We start from the raw sequence: 23913 nt of genomic DNA, 5'->3' as shown, positions 1-23913 counted from the left end.
GAATGAGACCAGGGAGGACTGAAACCAGTGAGACTCCCCGTTGTGATCTCGACATTGTTCTTCAGAAACTCCTGCCCTTTATGGAAATCTTTCAAGTAAAGAAGACACAAAAAACGGACAGAAAGAAGGGGAGAGAATATGAGCCGATGCCCTTTCACCATCTCCCGAGCTCCTTTCCCCTCTTTAAGAATTCATTAAACTGAGGCAGAAGTTTCTAAGGGCAGCTTGGACACTAATCATTACCTCCTGCCTCTCATCTACTCACAACTTCATCTCTTTCTCTCTAAAATGGAAAACAACAACAACAACAACAACAACAACAACAACAACAACAACAACAGGGAACGTGCACTGTGGACTTCCCATTATATACTTTTACCCGGCTCCATCACTATCTCCCTCTCAATCACATTTCTTCTACATTAACTGTAACCAGCAGCGTTGGCAGTCCTCCTCCGACACACATGAGCCGCTTTCACACCGCAGGACTTGCGGTACTTTAGTGCCGGCACTAAAGTACCACTAAAGTACCACGGCACTAAATCCGCCAGGGGGCTAGTGCCAATCGCATTCACACCGCAGTACTTTCCCTGAGGCATGATTACGCTGACGTCACTTCGTCTTCTTCTTCTCTGGGTTTACTTGCAGGCCGCAAAACCACTTCACGGCGAGTACAACAAAAAAACGAGAGAAGAAGAACTACACGGGGGGGGGGGGGGGGTATAAAGCCCATCCGCTGTATGAGGCGTTTGTTTACTTTCCGACCTCAGACATGATGGAGTTCATAAGGGTAATTTACAAATAAAATACCCCATTATAACAATGGACTTTATCTTTATGTATTTATTATATATTGCCCCGTCAGGCTGATTTTGGAAAAGGACATCAACCCTTGTTTGGTGTTTTTCCCTTATTTATCTAAAACAAATGACATGATCAATTACTTGTGTTTATGTGTGTAAGACTTGTGTTTCTGATAAATTCAACCACCGACACCTGTCTGCTCTCACATTCTTCTATTCTGCAAATTTGGGGTGGGACACAATAAATAAAGCTTCGCCAGTTTGTTTGTTTTATTGCAGTCAAGATATAACAATAACGGCATCATGCTGTTCCAGGTGTGTCGTATGCATGTAAATTGAAGTTAAATAACAGTGTGAAATGTAAAATAAAGTGTAAGTAGTTTCAAAACAATGTAACAGTGGCAATATATATAGCAGCAGACACGCCTTAGTGCAAGTTAGGTGTCAGTATTAAAAAACAGTGGCAATATATATATATATATAATAACAATAGAAAATCGTTACCACTCTTATTATTGTGGTCTTTACTTTTTTTATAGTCCTGCCTGAGTTTCTTTATTTTTACCCGGCATCCGTGTGCACTGTGCACGATTCCCAGCTCAAGTAGCGAACATCGCTCAAAACATTTGGAGTTGGGAACTGCTTTCTGTAGAAGCTGCTGCATCCCGTCCTTGGAGTAAATTGCCAGAAGCGCCGACACTTCCTCATCATTCCACCGCTCCGGTGTTGTAGTACGTGTGGTCATAACTGCTTTAAAGTACAAAAAAACTACTCGCTCAGGTGTGGATGTGGTTTTGTAGCGAGGAAAAAAATGGCTGCCTAACAAAACAAATTCAGAGTCTAACGGGGCGTGGTTTGCAATTCGCCCAGCCAATAGAAATAGAATAGAAATTGGCACTCTTTTGTCACCAGGTTCGTACCACCTCTCTAGCAGGGACTAAAAAGTACCAAAAGAGTTCCAAAAGAGTTCCAAAAGAGTTCCCGGCACTGAGTAGTCCCGGCGGTGTGAACGCGACATTATTGGTACTAACGGAACTAAAGAACTAAAGTACCAGGGAAAGTCCTGCGGTGTGAACGCGGCTATGGATGAATCCAGTTCTGGATGGACTTTTTCATGCTCAGATAGAAAATTCTTGAGGTTTCCCCAAATGGCTGCCGCTTGTCTTGTTACCCGACATGACTGGTTTTTAACAAAATATTGCGTGCCTGTCAGCCACAGCGAGAGCTCACTATGTGCGTGTGTGTGTGTGTTTTCTCTAGTGGCAGGTGTTGGTTACAGAGTGTCTGAGAGTGCTGTCCTGCAGGAATGACATTTTGTGTGTGTGTGTTTTTGTGAGCTTCTTATAGGCCACTTCAATTTGTACTCTCTAGTGGGTAACATGAGAGGTTTCACCATAGCAGTTTTTGTATGTGTGTGTATGTATGTATGTATGTGTTTTTTTTGGCACCCTACTGAAGGATTTTCATCAGGATTCACGTTGCTTCATAACGAGTCATAACTCAGTAAAATAGAAATGCAAATATAGGGATAACGTACTGACCCCATAGCTAAAAACTTCATGTGTTCATACTTCATCACTTGACAAGAATCAAATAGTTTAAAGATACTCACTAGTGGAAATAAAAACCAGATTAAAGCAAATAACGCAAACATTCAAAACATATTATTATCATGATATTCAATTAAAAAAGTAATAAAACAGCAAATCCTCACAGTTGAGAAGCTGGAGGTAGAGAAGGTTTTCGTGTATGTGTTTTTAAAGTATATAAATAAAGATAGTTTGATCGCTGATAGTTTAATTAATTGAATTACCGTCAATATTATATGAACATACATGTTGGTCAAGTAACCAGCAAATCATTGCGGTCCATGTTGAAAAAGGTAAGGAAAGAGAGAGAGACAGGTGGAAGGGGAGGAGGGACACAATCTAGTCATATACCAGCTGAGGGCGGTGGAGAGGAGAAAAAGCTCCAGTCCTCCAGAAACCACAGTGTGATGAAAAATTAAGTTGGGAGGCGCAGAAGAGGAGGGCGCAGGGGGAGAAGGAGAGAGGAGAGAAGAGAGGAAAGGGCTTTTACCTCCAGTCATTTTCACCTGTCTGTCTTGGAGATGGACGGATGAAATCAGACTCTCATTATAGAGAGGCAGAAGCCGCATCCTTCTTTTTTCAGTGAGTTCAGAAAAAAAGGAGTACTGGGTTCCATGCTTTTATCTTCAGTAGACTTGACTACGGCAATGGTGTCTTCACAGGTGTCTTCACAGGTCTCACTAAAAAATCTATTAGGAAGCTGCAGCTGATTCAGAACGCCGCTGCTCGAGTCCTCACTAACACTAAGAAAGTGGATCACATCACTCCTGTTCTGAAGTCTTTACACTGGCTTCCTGTGTGTCAAAGAATAGATTTCAAAATACTGCTGCTGGTTTATAAAGCACTGAATGGTTTAGGCCCAAAATACATTTCTGACTTCCTGCTAAATTATGAACCATCCTGATCTCTCAGGTCTTCAGGGACTGGTCAGCTTTCTGTCCCCAGAGTCAGAACTAAACATGGTAAAGCAGCGTTCAGTTATTATGCTCCAAATATCTGGAACAAACTCCCAGAAACCTGCAGGTCCGCTGCAACTCTGACTACTTTTAAATCCAAGCTGAAGACTTTTCTTTTTGTCGCTGCTTTTAATTGAACTATTCACATCTTAAACTGCACTGTAACTTTTATCCATGTATTTTTTCTTTTAATGTTTATTTTATTAGCTTTTCTTTTTAATGACTGATTTTAAATGCCATTTTCTTAATGTCTTTCATTTTTTGTAAAGCACTTTGAATTGCCTTGTGTTGAAAAGTGCTATATAAATAAACTTGCCTTGCCTTGCCTCAGAGTTTTATTATTTTTGATGAGACTCTTACTTAACTGCCTTAATGCTTTGATCTCACTCAATCGTCGGAAAAAGGGTTGCATTTATTACAGTTATTCTTACTCTGCAGAACAAACATTACATCCGTCAACAAAGGCTTATACTGTAGTCTTGGATGGTTTCCACTTAGCTCGCAGTTAGATAATCCCAGCCAAGAGGCTACAGTACAAAAGCGGAAAAAAAAACATGAACTGAAATTGAATTAAAGAAGCCATTTCTTCCCCGCTGGATTATATTTCCGCCTGTGCTTCCCTACGCCTGCCGCTCTCCTCTCTTCCCACGACAGGGACCACACAGTGCAGGCCATTTGCATTTCCCTTTAATATATTTCGCTAAATTCCAAAGCTTCAAGAGATCCCTACTTTGCATTTGTTTATTTAGTTCAAAGTGTTTTTATTGCCCAAGAACCTTGCAGAAAAATTTAAGTGTAGTCAAAATGTGATAGATAAATATGAAAGTGGTGTGTTGTGTATTCTATGGAGAAAGATACTTTGATGTTGTTTTTGCAGTTTTAAGCCAGCTTCGAGCTGTGGTGTAGCTCACGCCTGTAGGTGAGGGCTGGCAATGCTGTTGGACCTGCGGGTGATAAAAGGTCTCAGACAACCTAACTGCATTTAGCACCTGGATCTGCACTGTCAGCAGACAAACTCTGCAACTCTGTGTAGTTTATGTACGTGTGCAGGCGTGCGTGTCTTTATGTGTGTTTGACCTATAGGGATGCTGTGTCGTGCGAGGAAGATGGATTTTTGGTGACATCAGGATTTGTACCTCTAGGTGCAGTGAATTCTCCAGGTTAGCATGGCGGCAGAAAGAGACAGAGCAAAAGAGCGAGAGGTACAAAAGATTGAACATGAAACCCTTGGGTGGAATCAAGATTTAGGTATGTGTTAGAGACACACATGTATCAGCCGGCAAGAGCGGATTTGATAGACTGGAATGTCAAGTATCTGATGTGCAATCTGCTGAAGTCATAGATTACAGCTGAAATACTAGTGAAAAGAAATATAAGAGGCCGAGGTTTGGAGGAAGAGCGGGTCAAAAGCTTCCCGTTCCTCATTTTCTCTCCCTTTTTACAATCTTCCAATCCCCGTTTCCTCTCCCTGGACGTGCACACACACGCATTGTTGAATTTCCACAATGCTTGTTAAATTGGAGGCTTAATTTGGAGCCCCTGGCTTTCTCCAGAGGTCACATGGAGTTAATTTAGCCACAAAGGCCAAACTGTGGATTTCGTTAATGAAGCTAACATGAAACACACTCTCAAGTGTATACACACACGCACGCGCGTGCACGCACACACACACACACACACACACACACACACACACACACACACACACACACACACACACACACACACACACACACACACACACACACACACACACACACACACACACACACACACACACACAAACACACACACACACACATACACACACACACACACACACACAGTCACACGTATGCCACTGGCAGGATCAGGGAGGCCTAATCAAGCCAAAACCTCCTGAGGTTGCAATTAGGGTGAGAGAGCCACAGTCCTAACTCTGGCTACAAAACAAACCCTTCCATTAAGTCATAAGAAAAACACAGATTCCTTCTGACAAATTACCGTGCTGCATCCTTACATTCACACACAGTTGTGTGCTAACTTAGCAACTTCACATTTATTGTGTCCCTGCAAATATTAAAAGATGGACACACGCATCTGCAGCATTCTATTGCTTATTTTTCTTCCAGTGTAGCAAGTATAGTTCCCTCTTATTCAAGTTACTGAAGGTTTTGACCTTAACTAGATTCTCTGTGTGACATATCTGGTTTGTTTGTACTGTATGTGTGTGCATGTGTTTGTCTCGCCCAGTTTAGGCTGGGATAAGCTCCAGTCGACTTTGACATTGGAAAACAAATTCTGGGTATAGATGATGAATTAAACTTTGCCTATAGTGTTAATAACGTTAATGTATTTTACCAAGCAAAACACTATGAATGATTTCAACTGATTATTTGCACTCATAACGAAGCAACTGTGTAACTGACCGACTGTCTGACAGACCAACATTGTCATCCCAAGAGCCATGCTGCTATGGTGTTGCTCAAACAGCTGCACATGCAATACTATCTACTGATTAATAGAGACAACATAATAAACTGTAAGGTATGTGAAGCCTTTGGTTCTTCAATTTTCTTCTATGCACTGGTCTCCTTCCTTTTATATATTTCCTTTCTATCTTCTCTTTGTCCTGTAGTCTCTCTACACTGCCTCTTGACAATATCAGACAATATCTTCCATTTCTTTTGATACTGGTACTTTGAATAGCACGGTAATCGTCTGTGTGTATCTGATGACCTTAGCCTTGGTAGCACTCCACAGGAGACTGAGATAGTCATCTCCCTTCTGAATAGTCAGGATGAATAAAAGCTATATCTACTGTTCCTTACTCATAGTCGTACAAATGCTAGACCTTTGTGTGAGCGAGAGCACGTGCACGCTTCACGAACAAAGACAGAGTAACATGCACAGACCAGGTAACAGCTTGTATGGGATCACATATATCATGCACAAGTAGGTCAATTAGTCTTTTCTGACATGTAATTATATCATTACAATGAATATGACTAAATAACCACTGGGATTTTCTCACCTGCAGTGAAGAACACTTGGTCTGGTCTAGAGAATAGATGTCATTTAGTAATATTTATTTCTGTTCCAGTTTAGTCTTTTTACAAGTAATATATAAAGATGAGTAAACATAAAGTTACTCTGACTGACATGTATGTATTTATTGGACAGTTTTGGAGATTATCATCCTGCCTAATCAGGACCAACGTGGGAAAATCAAATTTGATTATCAGCATATTTAATATTACAATTAACAGCATATTATGAATAATGACTCACAGGTAGAGAGCAGATAAACACATATCCCTCCCTACTGTCCTGGTGCTGTGTGGCTCAGTCCAAGCCACTTTGTTTACATTGACAGAGCCATGTACAAATCAAAGTACAAAGTATTTCACTGACTGAAAATCCTTCCTTAATATTAAAAACTACAGATTCAGTTCTGTATATCTTCTGACATCAAAACCACTTCATGTTAATTATCACACTAACTGATCTACAAAGAACAGGCATCCTATTTTTCCAAATGCATATCTCAGGGAATGGAAACTCCTTGAATATTAATGTATTTCCACTACATTTTTTCTCATTGCCTGTTGGGAGATAAACCAGCGCTCATATGCCTGTGAGATGTCTGTCCGGCTTTGTCTAAGATGCATTCAAACGCACGCACGCACGCACGCACGCACACACACGCGCACGCCCATGCAGGAAAATACAGACTGGAGATATAGAGGGGAAGCTGATCAGCCGCATGGAGCGGGAGGCCATTCCAATGGGACTAATTAAAGGGAAGGAACAGACTGCAGAACACACCACCACTCTTTCTCCAGCTCTACCTCTCTCTCCTCTCGCTCTTCCTTTCTCTTTCACTGTTTTCCGTTAATGAAAGCTACATCATCCAGGGTTATAGGATCCAATGCTGATTTATATACGGGTGCATATGATTAGAGGAGTTCTACCTGACATCTATTCCTGAAGGGGCTGCTGGAGACATTTCCAAACATGCATGGGAATAACATGCTTCAGATGTTAACACATGCAAACACGATTGTTTTTAAGCAGTCTCATTAGATCAGTCTGAAAGTTCTTTAGGCTTATTAAAGCATGACGTCACTGTTGTTTTTTAGTTTATTTCTACATGAGAGGTTGTGCCGACGTGTGAGGGTGTGTGTGTGTGTGTGTGTGTGTATGTGTGTGTGTGTGTGTGTGTCACCATCGGCTCTTGAGTTTGATACTGATGATGTAGTCAAACTGCTTAGATGCTATTGATCAGAACCCTGTGTACCTGAGCAATCACACACAGAATGTTCAGACACACACACACACACACACACACACACACACACACACACACACACACACACACACACACACACACACACACACACACACACACACACACACACACACACACACACACACACACACACACACACACACACACACACACACACACACACACACACACACACACACACACACACACACACACACACACACACACACACACACACACACACACACCTCCTGATCTCTCTCTCTCTCTCTCTCTGCTCCATTCTGAATTCATTTCTGTACCGCACACCCACTAATTTCTGCGGCAGACAGACCAAACAACCAGCCAAAATGAAGTGGCACTGCATCACAAACACTGCTGTGTGTCTAAATGAACTGAAGAGGAAGCAGGCTGCTTCTCTGCTTTGTCTCCTTATCATTTACTACAAGCAGAGCATAGATGTGGACAGGAGAAATGGGTGAAGAGGGGGAGGGAGGGAGGGAGGGAGGGAGAAGAGGAAATAGGAATGAGGATAAATGGGAGAAAGGGCAAAAAGCGACAATAAAACGGAGATGTGTATGATTCTGTGTGTGTGTGATGCCCTCTAAACACAAAAAGCCTTGGCTCAGCCGGTCTGGCTTTGCAGTTCCTCCCAGCTCTTCAAATGCATGGCTATATAGTCAGATGACTCACACAACCAACTCAGAACTCAAGCCAGGGTTTAACACACACTTCCTCATGGCAAAAACACTCTCACACACACAGACACACTAATGTGACTATATACCCACACACATTTGAAGATATATTCACATCAGCACATATACTGAGACCCAACCAGCTGTGTGTATAGTCTCATCTGCACCAAGCTAATCTGAAGAATGGAAGTAAATGGCACTTTAGTTGTTATGCTCAAAGCGGCAAAATATTACAATTTGAAAAACTTAACAGGGGACATTTCTCTTTCCAAAAATCATGTCCAGGTTACACAAGTTAATCTATTATTGATAACATCTATGAAATATATATTCTTTTTTTTACCAAAAATACACCCAGAAAACCAAATCACTGCGCAGAAGAATGCTTGGCTCTACTAGTAAGTGAGAGGCTCGTTCTTACTTAATGAAGGGTGTAGTATGTTAGAAAGAAAATAGTTTCTCAATTTTGGGATAAACTGTGTTTTTAACACTGAATCCAATTTTGAGTTCTTCTATTGTATCAGATTATGGTCTTTAGAGTTCCTTGCAGTGAGGGATTTAAACCTATACCAGAAATAAAAGGGGACAAAGCAACAACATGCTCACTCCAATCTGAGGAAAAAGCTCCCTGTCGAGACATAAATAGACAGAAATCAACTCTTGGAGCTGCAAAGACATTAAGATTTTACAAACCAGAGTAGTAGTTTGATTTAAATAAAGGGTTCTGTGTTTCTACATCCTCCCAACCACTTAAATATACCCAGTTCCTTTCAAATGTTCAAGTTAACATGACATGTTTCGGCTTAAATGGGTTGTTATGTTTCTCTTCATGTTGTTCTTTACTCTCAGACATTTGCTTTTGCTCTGCTAGCCTCCTGCAGTTATTTATTTAAACACTTATACACGTATACAAGCTTACTCACAAAAACAGTTTCCTCGGTGAAGAAAGAGTTTGTTTGTCTGTGGTGGAAGTTTCTGTCCCACTCAGTGCTCCGAATACAAAGTGCTTTAATCATATGCATCCCTGCTCACCACTGCGATGCAAACACCTGCCAGCATTTGCAAATCTGCATCCGACCTAGAGTTATATAATAAAAATGTTAAATTTAATATAAAAAGTATAATGAAACATAATACTGGTTGGTATTCTTTTTTATTACAATATGTTGATTTAATTTTCTTGAGAGATCTTTCATTATTATGACATTAAAGTTTTTATTATTAGAAGGTTTATTTCTTGTTTGTGAGGTTTTTGTGTGTAAACTAAAGCTTTGCACTGTTTTGGTTTGGATTACAGTCCTCTTCACGCAACATATGTTGTCTTTTAGCAACTATCTAAACACACAAACACAACCAAAGTAGGTAATCACTGGATATAACTATGTGCACTTGATTATAAGAAATTGGTTTATCCGTGTTTTTTTACGTTTTCTGTTAGCTGCCAAGATAGAGAATCAAACGGAGTTTCCAAAATAATGTTTTCTCTCTCCCCATCGTTCCCTCTCTCTCTCTGAGTGACTCACCATATCCCCTTCTGTTTGAATGTTTTTGCAGTAAACAATCATTTTCCCTGAGTAAATATATTATTTGTTTTCAGTTCGGTGCTCTATGGTTTGTGTGAATGTTGTTTGTGTCTTTAAGTTTAACAGTGAACAGGTTGTCTAACATTTTAGCATTTAGGCTTTAACAACATTACATGTCTGCAGCCATGCAAAGATATCTGTTAGGCTGTGATAGCTTAATGCTAAAATGCCCACTATAACAAAGCTTGTATAACATTTACTGTACCATGTTAACAATCTCAGTTCAGCTTGTTAGCATTCAAACATTGGCTAATTTACACTGAACACAAAGAACAGCTGAGGCTTTTACTAGTTTTTCGTGTATTTATTCATACACCAATTAGTTGTTTCTTTATTTTTTACTCATGTTGGCACTATTTTAAAAGTCACTGATTCACCAAAATTAAATTCATTTTATTTAATTCACAAATCCATTTCTCTCAAATCTGCAAAAGTCAAGCTCATTGTAGCTTTAGAGGAGAGATCAGGGCATGGTTTAAATTGTGAGAATTCATCATATGGGAATCATGATAGTCTGTTCCAAATGTTTTCCTAATCCATGTAGTAGACATGGAGATATTTCACTCGACAAGTTAAATCCTTGACAGATTACCAACATCGTCAGGATTGATTCTTGGTAGTATGTCTTAAATCCAGTAATTGTGAATAATCTGTGCTCACATACCAACAGTTGATAAAGGCATGTGTACAGTACACAATCTTTTATTAAGTGTGTTCTCTAATGTTTGTTTTCTCTTCGGCAGAATGCGGGAACGGGGCCCTTGCATTTGTGGAGTGGGGGTGTGGAGTCTACTGCTGTCCCTCTGTCTGGCATCCCTCACACAGGCACACAGGAGCCACACAGGTACTGCAAGCCCAATCATGTGTGTGTGTAGTACATCATCCTCTCACTTGGGTGATGCTTTGTGCAGCATTCACGGTATTGGATCTATCATGAATTACCACAACAGGCAGCCTCTGAAGCCAATTTCTTTTCAGGTTTTGTAAAGTGAGAGTGAATAGGCCGTGTGCCACCCGAGGGAATGCAGAGGTTGGATTCACAGCAAAATACGAGACCACAGAGGCTAGTTGCCAGGAAGAACACCCAATAAGTTATTTAATGAAAAGAAGGGGAATGTGAGTAATCCGACAAGGAAGGTCTTTTCAGTTCAGGGGATTTCACGTCTTTTCAGTCCCCGTCAGAGTGGGGCGTCTTTCCAAAATGCCCGTAGGTTACAGCACTGAGTCTTTTGGATTACAAATCCCTTGCTGTGTGAGCCCCCTCCCCCCCCCCCCATAAAAGCTAAAAGCCAAGGAGCTGAGTCACAAGCGTGATTGAGCCCAGAGGCGGGGTATCTTCGCCTCTTTGCTTTACAATGATCACCTGTGTGTGTGACACTGAAAATGACCTTGCCCCGGGGAAAAAAGCATGACGTACCTGCTGCCTGCTTTTATAAAATGTATTTTAAGAAGTCTTTCCAGCCATATTTTTCAATGAGGATGGTTTAAATCAAACCAAATGTATTGTCTTTATTATTTAAAAACACACATTTTCTTAAAAATAAAATGTGGTTGTCCTCTTTTCGGATGTCTACAAAGATGCACACATTTGGAGCACTAGGGGTTGTAAGATGTCAGTCTACAAGCTGTAAAGGTTAATGCCTCTGTAAAAGACGTGGTAAACACTGCTCTTCCTCGTGGAGCAAAAAGGAGATGGATCCAGGGACGTGAGTAACATCTTAAATCTGACCAAAATAAGTAATGGACAATGACAAAATCGCCTAAGGATACAACCAGGAAGTGATGACTGTGAATCTCGTCTTTGGTTTGACGGTATATGAAGGGCAGTGATGGCTTGAAAATGTTAAGCTCTGCCTTTGGCTTTCATGCCTTGATAAAGTGACATGCACCAGCTGCCCTTCATCTGAACTGGTTGTCTTTGTCATTGTTGTTACGGCGCGTCTCACGTCACTAACGCTAAAGACATTTATACTGCAGTCAGTGAATTGTGTGTCTGAACATCTGCCTCGTACCGATGTTCCATTAGCGGGATGACTGAAAGGCAAAATGATTGATTAGTCTCTTCTTTAAATCTTTCTAAAAGAATGCAGCATCTGAGATGGATCGTGAGTGAATCCTTTGGCCTTCTGTGTGGAAATTGGGAGTTCCTCATAATGTTATCACTTCTAAGAAAATACAAGGTTTTTGTGTGAGTTTATGTGTGTGTCCTTGCTGGAATACAGCTACCTATAACAACAGCTGTGTGTGTGTGTGTGTGTGTGTGTGTGTGTGTGTGTGTGTGTGTGTGTGTGTGTGTGTGTGTGTGTGTGTGTGTGTGTGTGTGTGTGTGTGTGTGTGTGTGTGTGTGTGTGTGTGTGTGTGTGTGTGTGTTGTTTGTCTTTGTGTGTAAGATTGACTCTGCTGTTCCCTGGCTGCTAGGCATATTCTCTCACACAGAGATTTTAAACATGGCAAGGGCAAACATTTTTTCATAAATGGAAATAAGGTGAAAAGGCAGAGAGAGGATGGAGGTACATTTAGCAGTTTTTATTTTGTGTCGTTAAAGAATCTCTCATGGTTATCTTATCGTACTCTCCGTTGACAGAGCGGCAGTAATGGTGGGGTCGGTCTTTTAGTCGGACACGGTTATATGTGTGTGTGTTTGTGTGTGTGTGTGTGTGGGGGGGGTGTTATGGGCAAGTGTATCGCCTGAGTGCTCCCGTTAATGGGTGATTGATTGTAGAGTAAGTTGTAATCAGGGAGTTACAGCGTTATCCAGTTGCAGGTTGTCTGAGAGGGGAAAAACAGACGAGTAATCAGATAATTACTAAATACAATCCCTTTGGTCACTCCAAGGTTGACACTCTCACCCTTATGTCACAAACTGTCTCAATCTCTTACACTCACATAAATGCTGGAATCCCCCAACAAATGATTGTAATATATAAGACTGAAAATTAAGCTGATGAAAATGGAAGCAGTGTATGTTGTCTCTTAATGTTCTTGCTTAAAAAATGAATATGCTGTGTATGATGAATATTTCCTGTTTTAGTTGTCCTGCCTTTTGTAGTGGAAAATAGCTTAAACTCCTGATCCCATGAGCATAGAAAAAAATGTTTTTTAATTTGTGGCCACTTGCACAGACCATATGTGTGTTTGTGTGTTCTGGTTACTAACGCAATAACTGTGTGCTCACAACTGACAGCTGTGGCGACCTCAGGAGGAAAGTGGAGGCGGTTTAGATGTGGCAAAAGAAGGCTCAGCATGTGTGTATGTGTGTGTGTTTGTCTGTGTGGGAATGTGTGTGTGCCTGCCTAACTTCTGCTCCCCTTTTATTCTCCAGATTTCTATCTCTCAGGCCAGAACAGAAAAATATGCCTCTCGTTTTCCATCTGTTAAACCATCCATCCTCCTGTCTTATTATCTTATTCCCATGCTTAATCATACAGATCACTACAGAATTGTGTGAAAAAGATCAGGCTTTATACCCAGACCACAGAGCTCTAACACTCTAAGCGGAGTACAGATCTCCTAAAATGAAGAGATCTTGTTTGTAGATAGGCCTTGGTTAAACGTATCAGTAGCTTTGCCAATAGTCCTAAAGAAACAGCTTGGCTTGGATTTTGAAATAAAGCGAAACAGCGATTATGCTGATCACTTCGCCACACACTGTCGAGTCATTGATTCTCGGTCTATGGGCTGCAATCTCCATATATCGCCACTGATTAGAGGCTGCTCAGAATTTAACTTACTCTGAAAAGTATTCTGTCTGCCAAGAAGGGCAAACAGAGATGTAAAGACAGAGAGGTATAGGTGTGCTATAATGCATGGGCTAAATCACTCTCACACAGGCTCAGAGAGACATGTGCACTCAGTCAGGGAGGCACATGGGCCTGCAGTAAATGCACACAGAAAGATACACAAAGCATGCAGACACGCTTACATGCATGCACACTCAAAGAGGCTCTCTAATGTGATGTGTGGAGACAGGCTGTCTGCCCTCCTTAAAGGCTACTCCACAGTAAAACTGCACTCTCTGCTGCGTCTACAACACGCCTCCATATGGCCTGTGAAAAATTCAAGCTGAAGATTACAATTTTGACGAACATCCAAGCGTTCTCTCCTGGTTTATTTCACTGGTTGAAACACTGGAGCGTGTGTGTTATGTTTTTTCATGTGAGAGAGAGTGAAAAAGAGGAATACATTGTTAAAATAAAGTAATTATAAAGAGTAGGACAGAAAATTAAGATAGCAAATTATCATCATTGAGTCTCTTACAATACAAAAATTAACTCGGTATCCCTCATTTTAGAGCTCATGATTTACTTTAAATAAATGTGCGGTGTCTTTTTGTGGCTATTTCATGCACATATGGTTTCAGGATTTTAAAGAGAAAGGGACACATTTGTTGGCATAGGATTTTATTTTTTAAACTAACTAAAATCAAGGTCTGCAGGATATCAAGGTATGATGTCTGTTAGTAGACATGAGAATAAGTGGCATCGCAATCTTGATATGTTCTTTGTGGTACTGGGTTAAAAGGGGTTTACCTTTTTAACAGACATTTGAATTGTTCAGCTTTTTTGGAAAAATGCTTTTTGCTTCATGGCTGTGACATTTGAATAAAGAAATCGTTTTCCATGTTGCTGTGTTTGTGTAAAAAAAAAAGTGTGATAAATTAAATATTACTCTCGTCATAAGCCAGCAAATACATTCAGTACATCATTGACTCCTGCCTACATATTTATTTATTTATTATCTAAAGTCAGTTTTCATTGTCTAGTGGCAAGATCAGTGACTGCTGATCAACGAAGCAGTTCAACGAAGCAGTTCATATGAACAGTTTGAACAGAAGTTGCTTTCATTGACTGAAGAGCATGACGGGAGATAAGAATTAGAGCTAGGGTGGTAAGGTCCCTGTAAAATGGCAGTTAGAGCATGGGACTAAGGTACAATATGGAGAGAGATTTGATTTGATCACAGTAAAGTGAGTGTAACTTTTACAGCATGGAGTCTTTTGGGAACCACATTTGTCACAGGAGACCACCTGCTGTAGAGGACTGCTGCGTCCATACACACCTCCCCCCCACAGGTTGCTAGATCAGGTGGCACGGACTGAAACAAGAAATTATGAATTAGACCCTAGCAACATACCTATTGTTTAATATTAAACTTAAATAGTAAGCCAGTGGTTCCCAACCTTTACAGCTTATGACACCTAAGTAGTTTGCATTTCCACCAAATAATTATTTAGAGAGAGTTCCGTTCAACATAATAAAACACATTTAGCCAAAAGTACAAACAACTAATTTGTGTACCGCTTGTAGGAGCCGGACGCCCCGGGAGAGAATGCTAAATAATGTAGAAACCCGACATTTTTCAAGTTCCACACTAAGTCAAAGCAAAACACAACGGAAGGAGACTGTCCAAATTGTAACAGACACGATGAGGGATCATGGGTAATTTTGAGGCTATGGTAATGTTGTATACATTGTTAGGCAAATTTGCCATGAAGAGCTAGCAAATCAATGACTTGACTTGACTTGATGGGGAATTGAGGTAGTTCCTAGACCTCTTGTAGTTCAAACAGGTCATGATAGGATTAAACATTACCATTTGGCTGATCATCAAATTAAAATGAAGTTACATGTTGTCACACTGGTTTCCCCCGAGGACGCATGATCTTTGTCCCACTGCCTTACAGCAATCAAGATACCTGTTAATTATGATCAAACCATTTGTTCGTCATTATGGGTATTATATAGCCCCTGGCTCTCTTTCTGTCTCATCTTTTCTCCCTCGCTGCACTTCAATAGGTGTTGACAAATTCCAAGGAAATACATTTGCATAAACTCACCTTCTCCAATCAGTGTGTCCTTGGTAACGCATGTGTTGTTTTAACCATGACGAATTCAGTTATTAAGGGGCTAGGAGAGTATTTGATGACTGGCTACAAGCACTCTGGCCTTTTGTAGTCTATCACAGGATCATCTTCTGTGTTTATTACTCGTCAGACATGTTTCCACCGTGTTTTCAAGGGATGTGGAGAGGAGATATATATTCTCTAATGGCTGTCAAGCAGATGTTTCCTGAAATATTTAATCACATTGCACTCAAATATTATTTCTACCAAGGGGGAGTGTGTTTATAGCTGTTATTTTCCACCAAGTGCAGAAAATGAATATCTATGAAAGTAGAAAGGGTTTGCCAGACAGCGAGATGCACTCTGCTAGGAGTCGGTATGATTCATGGCCGATGCCTGAAGAACCAGGTCGACAGATAAACAAAAGCGGACAGTGAGTGTGTGGCTGGGTTACTAAAGACTAGCCATTTGCTGGGAATATATCTAACTATATATGTGTCTGCCGCGTTTGCCATTTATGTGTGTATTTCTCTGTTTTAGGGCAGATTCCAGATGATACATAGTTTCACGAGATAAAACAGTAGCGTTGTATTGCTGATTTATATCTCTCATACCTCAAAAACTGAAGAATGAAATATAATGTAATGTTACATTTCTTATTTCTTAGGAATCCTTTATCACGGAACATGTTTTCTCATCCATTTCATAAAAGATAATGATCAGCAGCATCAGAAGTCCACTATCTAAGATTGGCATGTTAGCATGCCATTATTTTAATTAGTTTTTCAGGTATTCATAAGCAAATTCTAATTTTGAGCTGATAATAGCACTATAAAATATAAAAGGCAGGGGATCACCACTTGTTTAGCGATTTCCCTCATAACCATGAATGTCATAGTTATTATGTTGTTGGCGGAAAAATCAGGTAAGCATTAAAGTTCGTAGGACGAATTATGTGAAACACGTGTGAGAACTTTGGCTTTCTGGCAGTATAAAGTGAAAAGGGACCAAGTTATTACAACATTGTCATATGAATATGTACCTAAGCCAGTGATCCACTAAGACCCAAATATTTCCTTTTGCACTGTCGCATCAAAGTCCTAAGGTACAGGTAAAGTTACGATTAGGATAAATAACAAAGAAAAAATCCAACACTAGGGTTCATGGTCCTTTATTATCAAACTAACATAGCTACAGAGTAATTATGTCGTTGAAAATCTTAGGTCACAGGCTTCTCCAACAATGCAACACAATAATACAGATAAGCAGACACTATTAAAACAATATTAAAGTATATTATATTAAAAGTAATACAAAAAATAAAAATAGTTTTAAAAAACGTGGAATAGTGCAATACGAGTTTATATACAAGTTATTGGAATGATATATTAGATAATAGATAAATAATTACTAAGTAGCAGATGAATGTTATGAAATTGTTTCAGCAGTTCAGTTGTTTAACAGTCTTATTGCCTGCGGGATGAAGCTGTCTCTGAATCTGGTTATTTTTGTCCGGGTGCTGCGGTAACGCCTGCCAGACGGCAGCAGACTGAACAGTTTGTGGCTGGGGTGATGGGGGTCTTTTGTAATCCTGAGGGATTTCTTCCTGAGCTGCTGGGAGTAAAGTTCCTCCATGGATGGCACCTCCGTCCTGGTGATGTTCTCTGGAGTTTTCACCACCCTCTGTAAAGCCTTACGATTAAGGGCGGTCCAGCTGCCGTACCAGGCCGTGATGCAGCCAGTCAACTTCTACAGGTGCACGATAGAGAGTATCCTGGAATCCATTTTGAACCTCCTCAGCCTGCGGAGGAAGAAGAGCCGCTGTTGAGCTTTCTTGGTGATGGTGGTGGTGTGAAGAGACCATGTCAGGTCCTCAGAGATGTGGACCCCAAGGAACCTGAAGCTGCTGACTCTCTCCACCGTAGTCCCATTGATGGCGATGGGGGCGTGTCCCTCTCCCTGCTGCTTCCTGTAATCCACAATCAGCTCCTTTGTTTTGCAAAGGAGCTGTCTGTGATCTGGCCGATGACGGTCGTGTCGTCAGCAAACATCACGATGGTGTTGGAGCTGTGTATGGCCACGCAGTCGTGAGTGAACAGGGAGTAGAGGAGAGGGCTGAGCATGCAGCCTTGAGGGGCACCGGTGTTGAGGATCAGGGTGGAGGATGTGATGTTTCCCACCCGCACTGCCTGGGGTCTGCCCGTCAGGAAGTTCAGGATCCAGTCACAGATGGCGCTGTTGAGCCTGAGGTCTCTGAGCTTGATGGCCAGCTTGGAGGGCACAATGGTATTGAATGCTGAACTGTAATCAATGAACAGCATTCTCACATACTGTATGTGTTCCTCTGGTCTAGGTGTGAGAGAGCAGTGTGGATGGTGTGGGCTATGGCGTCGTATGTGGACCTGTTTGCTCTGTAGGCAAACTGCAGGTGGTCCAGAGAGTCAGGGAGGGAGGGGGTGATGAAGGTTTTGACTAACCTCTCAAAGCACTTCATAATGATGGAGGTGAGTGCTACTGGGCGGTAGTCATTGAGGCTGGTGATTATTGTTTTTTTGGGTACAGGAACGATGGTGGAGTGTTTGAAGCATGTGGGGACTACATACTGCAGCAGGGACTTGATGAAGATGTCTGTGAACACCTCTGCCAGCTGAACTGCACACACCCTGAGAACACGACCAGGGATGCCATCAGGTCCAGGAGCCTTGTGTGGGTTAACCCTTTTAAAGGATTTGCACACATCTGCCCTGTTTAAAGCAAAAGGGCAGGGCTCCTGGTCCTTCGGTGCCTCCACAGCCTGGCTGCTATCAAAACATGCAAAAAAGCTGTTCAGCTCATCTGGGAGAGATGCGCATGCATTACAACATGTTATTGGCAAACGCAACAATCAGAGAAGGATGCAGAGGAAATTATTCTCGCCCAGCACTCGCAACAAGTGTTCAACCCTCGAGAATGAACAATTAAAGCATTTACAGTATGTGTCTGGGAGAAATAGCCACTGTCTGATTATGTGTTTGCTCTAATTGGTGCAAATGGAGAGTTTCCTCTGGCTGCACAGTGAGATTACCTCATTGCAGCCCTCTCATTGCATTCATTAGCGCTAATCGTTACCTGTTAGCCCACCAGCCAACCCCGCATAGACCCAGCCTGGAACATCTGTATGGTTTCCTGAGTACAACTTAAGCCTTTATTGACTCTCCGCCTTTGGTTAAACCACTGAGTGGAACTAGGAGGTTACAGTAGTAGTGTGGATTAAAATGTAGGCAAGATAACTACAGGGAGACACATTGAAATGTGCAATCACTAATGAACCTTGATTGCAGTTATTGAAGTAATACAGAAATTCCCTTTTCATTAAATCCATTCATCTTTCGGACTTCTCGCTCTACGTTTTTGTACCACTCCATTCCTCCTTTTCCCGAATTTTACTTTATTTCACAGCTATTAAACCAGGACATTTCAATCAGGTAGCACAGCGTGAATTTCTGCAGGGGCAGGAGAGAAAGAGTGAACTTTTATTTAATGCAGCCGTTTTTTCGTTTCTCCTCTCCACCTCCATCTAGACTCTCTTTTCTTCCACAGCTGAACTCAACCTTGGCTCTTTATAGTTTATGATTCAATTTCCAATTTGTCCTCCAGACGTATTTGCCTCGTGGGTGGCGCAGCGGTTTTGTTCTTGTGTGTTTGTACAACCCTCGCCTTTGGTATTCATAGGAACAAAGTCTTACGAATACATGCATTTGAATTTTCAATTTTGCAGTCTGCAATTCCTTTGGCTTTGTTTTACATGAAAGTCACATTGAGATGGGAATTGCTCATTCAAGTGACCTCTTGGCAAGCAAGGAGAAATGCTCTGAAATATGTATAACCAATACATATCATTTCCTATTATTAGAGGCAAGGATGACCAGAGGAGTCTACTTTGGGATTTGAAGGTAGTTGGTTCGTTGCATCCCTCAGACTAAATAACTTAGTGTTGTCTTCAGTCAACCAAAGACTACAATTAACACATTCGCTGCATACTGTACATTACAGTGTATTTCAACACTCACTGAAAAAATACTAATGAAAAGAATCATCTCAAGCTTAAAATGAAGAAGAGGTCTGACAAGCAGAAATGGTTCATGATAGAATTGGACCAGTGACATTATGGATGTGTTGTAATCACACGGCTATCATGGCACAACCTACTAAAATCTAAAAACCATTTTATTTTATTTTTTAAACTAAGTATTTCTAAGAGATCTGTTCATATTTCATCAAATGTATTACTGTAACGCAGTTGTCTACAGTAGGCCAGCTCACAGTGGTTATTTGCATGGCCTTAAATAGTAAAAGGTCTATCGTTTGATACTCACAATGTGGGCTTTAAATCTTTACGGGGCAAGAGGAAGAGTACTTTACATTATGAAACATATATGATGCGCATATTGTGCTCAAATTCATAAGGGCAATTTGACATTCAAATTCACCTAATCTCCAAAATTGTGGAGAAGAAACCATAAAACACTACGAAGATCATTTGTATATTTCACTGCAGGTGTTGTTTATTATTTGTATAATTTAAAATAACCATTAGAAAACATGACTCCTTGTTGTTGTATAATTTGCAACCATTCAAGCTCTAGGCACATCAAAGTGTTTTGCTCTGCTTCCTAGGGGGCCGTTTGACCCTGTTTTCTTTCCTTTTCATTCCCCATGTACACATTTTGAATACACAGTCTCAGGAGATTTGGCAAATGACCAGATGTTTGGCGAGGAAAAAAGGCAGAAATCCCTCCAAAGCTTTTGTTTTCTCGTCATTGTGTATTGTGTAATGTAACCAAGAACAACGCTCTTTACCTATATTGTAGCTTCTTTTGTTTTGTTTGTTGTTTATGGTTCCCAAGTGTTGCCTGTCAACTGATAAGTGGATCTAAAGCAAGAAAGCCTCTTTCCAGAGTTTTCCCAGTAGAGCTTGCATGCTTGAAGCTATCTAAATAATGAATGAAACATACTTTCCCCATATGGAAGCTACACATATATATATATATATATATGGAGAATGTTGGCAGGAAAAATGTAGCCATGCCAGTTCAAACTTTTTCCAAAAGAATCCATATGAAGCAATCGTTCTTGAGTGTTTCCGTTAGATTCATGCAGAGATAATGGAGCACCACTGTAGATAGAACAAGGGAAATAGTTGTAGAATAAAAAAGTTTGTGTTTGTGTCCATCCATCCATCCATCCATCTTCTCCCGCTTATCCGTGGTCGGGTAGCAGTTCCAGCAAACTTTCCTTTCCCTGGCGACATCAACCAGCTCTGACTGGGGGATCCCAAGGCGCTCCCAGGCCAGCGAAGAGATATAATCCCTCCACCTGGTCCTAGGTCTACCCCTTGGTCTCTTCCCAGCTGGACGTGCCTGGAACACCTCCCTAGGGAGGCGCCCAGGTGGCATCCTAACTAGGTGCCCGAACCACCTCAACTGGCTCCTTTCGACGCGAAGGAGTAGCGGCTCAACTCCGAGTCCCTCCCGGATGACTGAACTTCTCACCTTATCCCTAAGGGAGACACCAGCCACCCGGCGGAGGAAACCCATCTCGGCCGCTTGTATCCGCGATCTCGTTCTTTCGGTCATGACCCATCCTTCATGACCATAGGTGAGGGTAGGAACGAAAATGGCCTGGTAGACAGAGAGCTTTGCCTTCTGGCTCAGCTCCCTTTTCGTCACAACGGTGCGATAAAGCGACTGCAGTACCGCTCCCGCTGCTCCGATTCTCCGGCCCATCTCACGCTCCATTGTTCCCTCACTCGAGAACAAGACCCCGAGATACTTGAACTCCTTCACTTGGGGTAAGGACTCATTCCCTACTTGGAGTGGACAGTCCATCGGTTTCCTGCTGAGAACCATGGCCTCAGATTTGGAGGTGCTGATCCTCATCCCAGCCGCTTCACACTCGGTTGCGAACCGATCCAGTGAGTGCTGAAGGTCGCAGACCGATGAAGCCATTAGAACCACATCATCTGCAAAAAGCAGTGGTGCAATCCTTAGTCCACTGAACTGCAGACCCCCTCCCCCACGACTACGCCTCGAAATCCGATCCATGTATATTACAAACAGGATTGGTGACAAAGCGCAGCCCTGGCGGAGGCCAACCCTCACCGGAGATGGGTCCGACTTACTGCCGAGGACCCGGACACAGCTCTCGCTTTGGGAGTACAGAGATTGGATGGCCCTGAGTACAGACCCCCCCCGTCACCCCATACTTCCGCAGCACCTCCCACAGTAACTCCCACAGTAACTCCCTGGGAACTCGGTCATACGCCTTCTCCAAGTCTACAAAACACATGTAGACCGGATAAGCGTACTCCCAGGCCCCCTCCAGGATCCTTGCGAGAGTAAAAAGCTGATCCGTCGTTCCACGACCAGGACGGAATCCGCATTGTTCCTCCTCAATCTGAGGTTCGACAATCGGCCTGACCCTCCTTTCGAGTACCTTAGAGTAAACTTTCCCGGGGAGGCTGAGTAGTGTGATGCCTCTGTAATTGGCACACACCCTCTGATCCCCCTTTTTAAAAAGGGGAACCACCACCCCGGTCTGCCACTCCTTCGGTACTGTTTCCGACTTCCACGCAACATTGATGAGACGTGTCAACCATGACAGTCCCTCAACACCCAGAGCCTTCAGCATTTCCGGGCGGATCTCATCCACCCCCGGGGCTTTGCCACTGTGGAGTTGTTTGACGACCTCAGTGACCTCCCCCCGGGAGATTGGTGTTGATCCCCCGTCATACTCCAGCTCTGCCTCTAACATAGAGGGCGGAGTTGTCGGGTTCAGGAGTTCCTCAAAGTGTTCCTTCCAACGCCCTAACACTCCATCAGTTGAGGTCAACAACGTCCCATCCTTACTGTACACAGCTTGGATGGTTCCCTGCTTCCCCCTCCTGAGGTGTCGGACAGTTTTCCAGAACAACTTTGGTGCCGCCCGAAAGTCCTTCTCCATGTCTTCTCCGAACTTCTCCCACACCCGCTGCTTTGCCTCGGCCACGGATGAGGCTGCTGCCCTTCGGGCCTGTCGGTACCTTGCAACTGCCTCGGGAGTCCTCCGGGATAACAAATCCCTGAAGGCCTCCTTCTTCAGTCGGACGGCTTCCCTGACTACCGGTGTCCACCAGGAGGTTCGAGGGTTACCGCCCCTTGAGGCACCTAGGACCTTGAGACCACAGCTCCCCGCCGCGGCTTCTCCAATAGAGGCTTTGAACACCGACCACTCTGGTTCAATGTCCCCAACCTCCACAGGAATGCCCGAAAAGCTCCGCCGGAGGTGTGAGTTGAAGGCCTCCTGAACTTGGGCCTCCTCCAGACGTTCCCAGTTCACCCGAACTACACGTTTGGGCTTACCAGGTCTATCCAGAGGCTTCCCCCGCCACTCGACCCAACTCACCACCAGATGGTGATCAGTTGACAACTCCGCCCCTCTCTTTACCCGAGTGTCCAAAACATACGGCCTCAGGTCCGATGATACGATAACAAAATCGATCATGGACCTTCTGCCTAGGGTGCTCTGGTACCACGTACACTTATGAGCATCTCTATGTTCGAACATGGTGTTTGTTATGGCCAATCCATGACTAGCACAGAAGTACAGTAACAAACCACCACTCCGGTTCAGATAGGGAGGCCGTTCCTCCCAATCACGCCCCTCCAAGTGTCTCCATCATTGCCCACATGTGCGTTGAAGTCTCCCAGCAAGATTAAAGAGTCCCCTTTAGGAGCCCCATACAGGACTCTTTCCAGGGTCTCCAAGAAGGCCGAATACTCTGAACTGCTGTTGGGTGCATAAGCACACACAACAGTCAGAGTTTTCCCCCCCATAACCCGCAGGCGTAGGGAGGCGACCCTCTCGTCCACTGGGGTAAACTCCAACAACGAAGCACCTAACCGGGGACTTGTGAGTATCCCCACACCCGCCCGGCGCCTCACACCTTGAGCAACTCCGGAGAAGAATAGAGTCCAACTCCTATCCAGAAGTAAGGTTCCAGAGCCGACGCTGTGCGTAGAGGTGAGCCCAACCAGATCCAACTGGTAACGCTCCACCTCCCGCACAAGCTCCGGCTCCTTCCCCCCCAGAGAGGTGACGTTCCACGTCCCCAAAGCCAGCTTCTGTCGCCCGGGTCTGGTCCGTCGAGACCCT

The 23913-nt window shown here is 42.7% G+C and overlaps 1 protein-coding gene across 1 annotated transcript in view; it reads left to right on the top strand.

The window, feature by feature from the left end:
- Positions 1-23913, top strand: part of LOC117449733 (chemokine-like protein TAFA-2) — a 93069-nt gene that overhangs the window by 28343 nt on the left and 40813 nt on the right. Inside the window, exon 2 of the mRNA XM_034087589.1 lies at positions 10643-10743. Within this exon, the coding sequence (XP_033943480.1) occupies positions 10644-10743 (100 nt within the window). The 5' untranslated portion in view covers position 10643. The remainder of the gene's footprint in view (positions 1-10642; positions 10744-23913) is intronic.

The sequence above is a fragment of the Pseudochaenichthys georgianus genome, chromosome 7, assembly GCF_902827115.2.
Source record: "Pseudochaenichthys georgianus chromosome 7, fPseGeo1.2, whole genome shotgun sequence".
Classification (NCBI taxonomy): domain Eukaryota; kingdom Metazoa; phylum Chordata; class Actinopteri; order Perciformes; family Channichthyidae; genus Pseudochaenichthys; species Pseudochaenichthys georgianus.
This window is presented reverse-complemented; position numbering and strand designations above follow the sequence as displayed.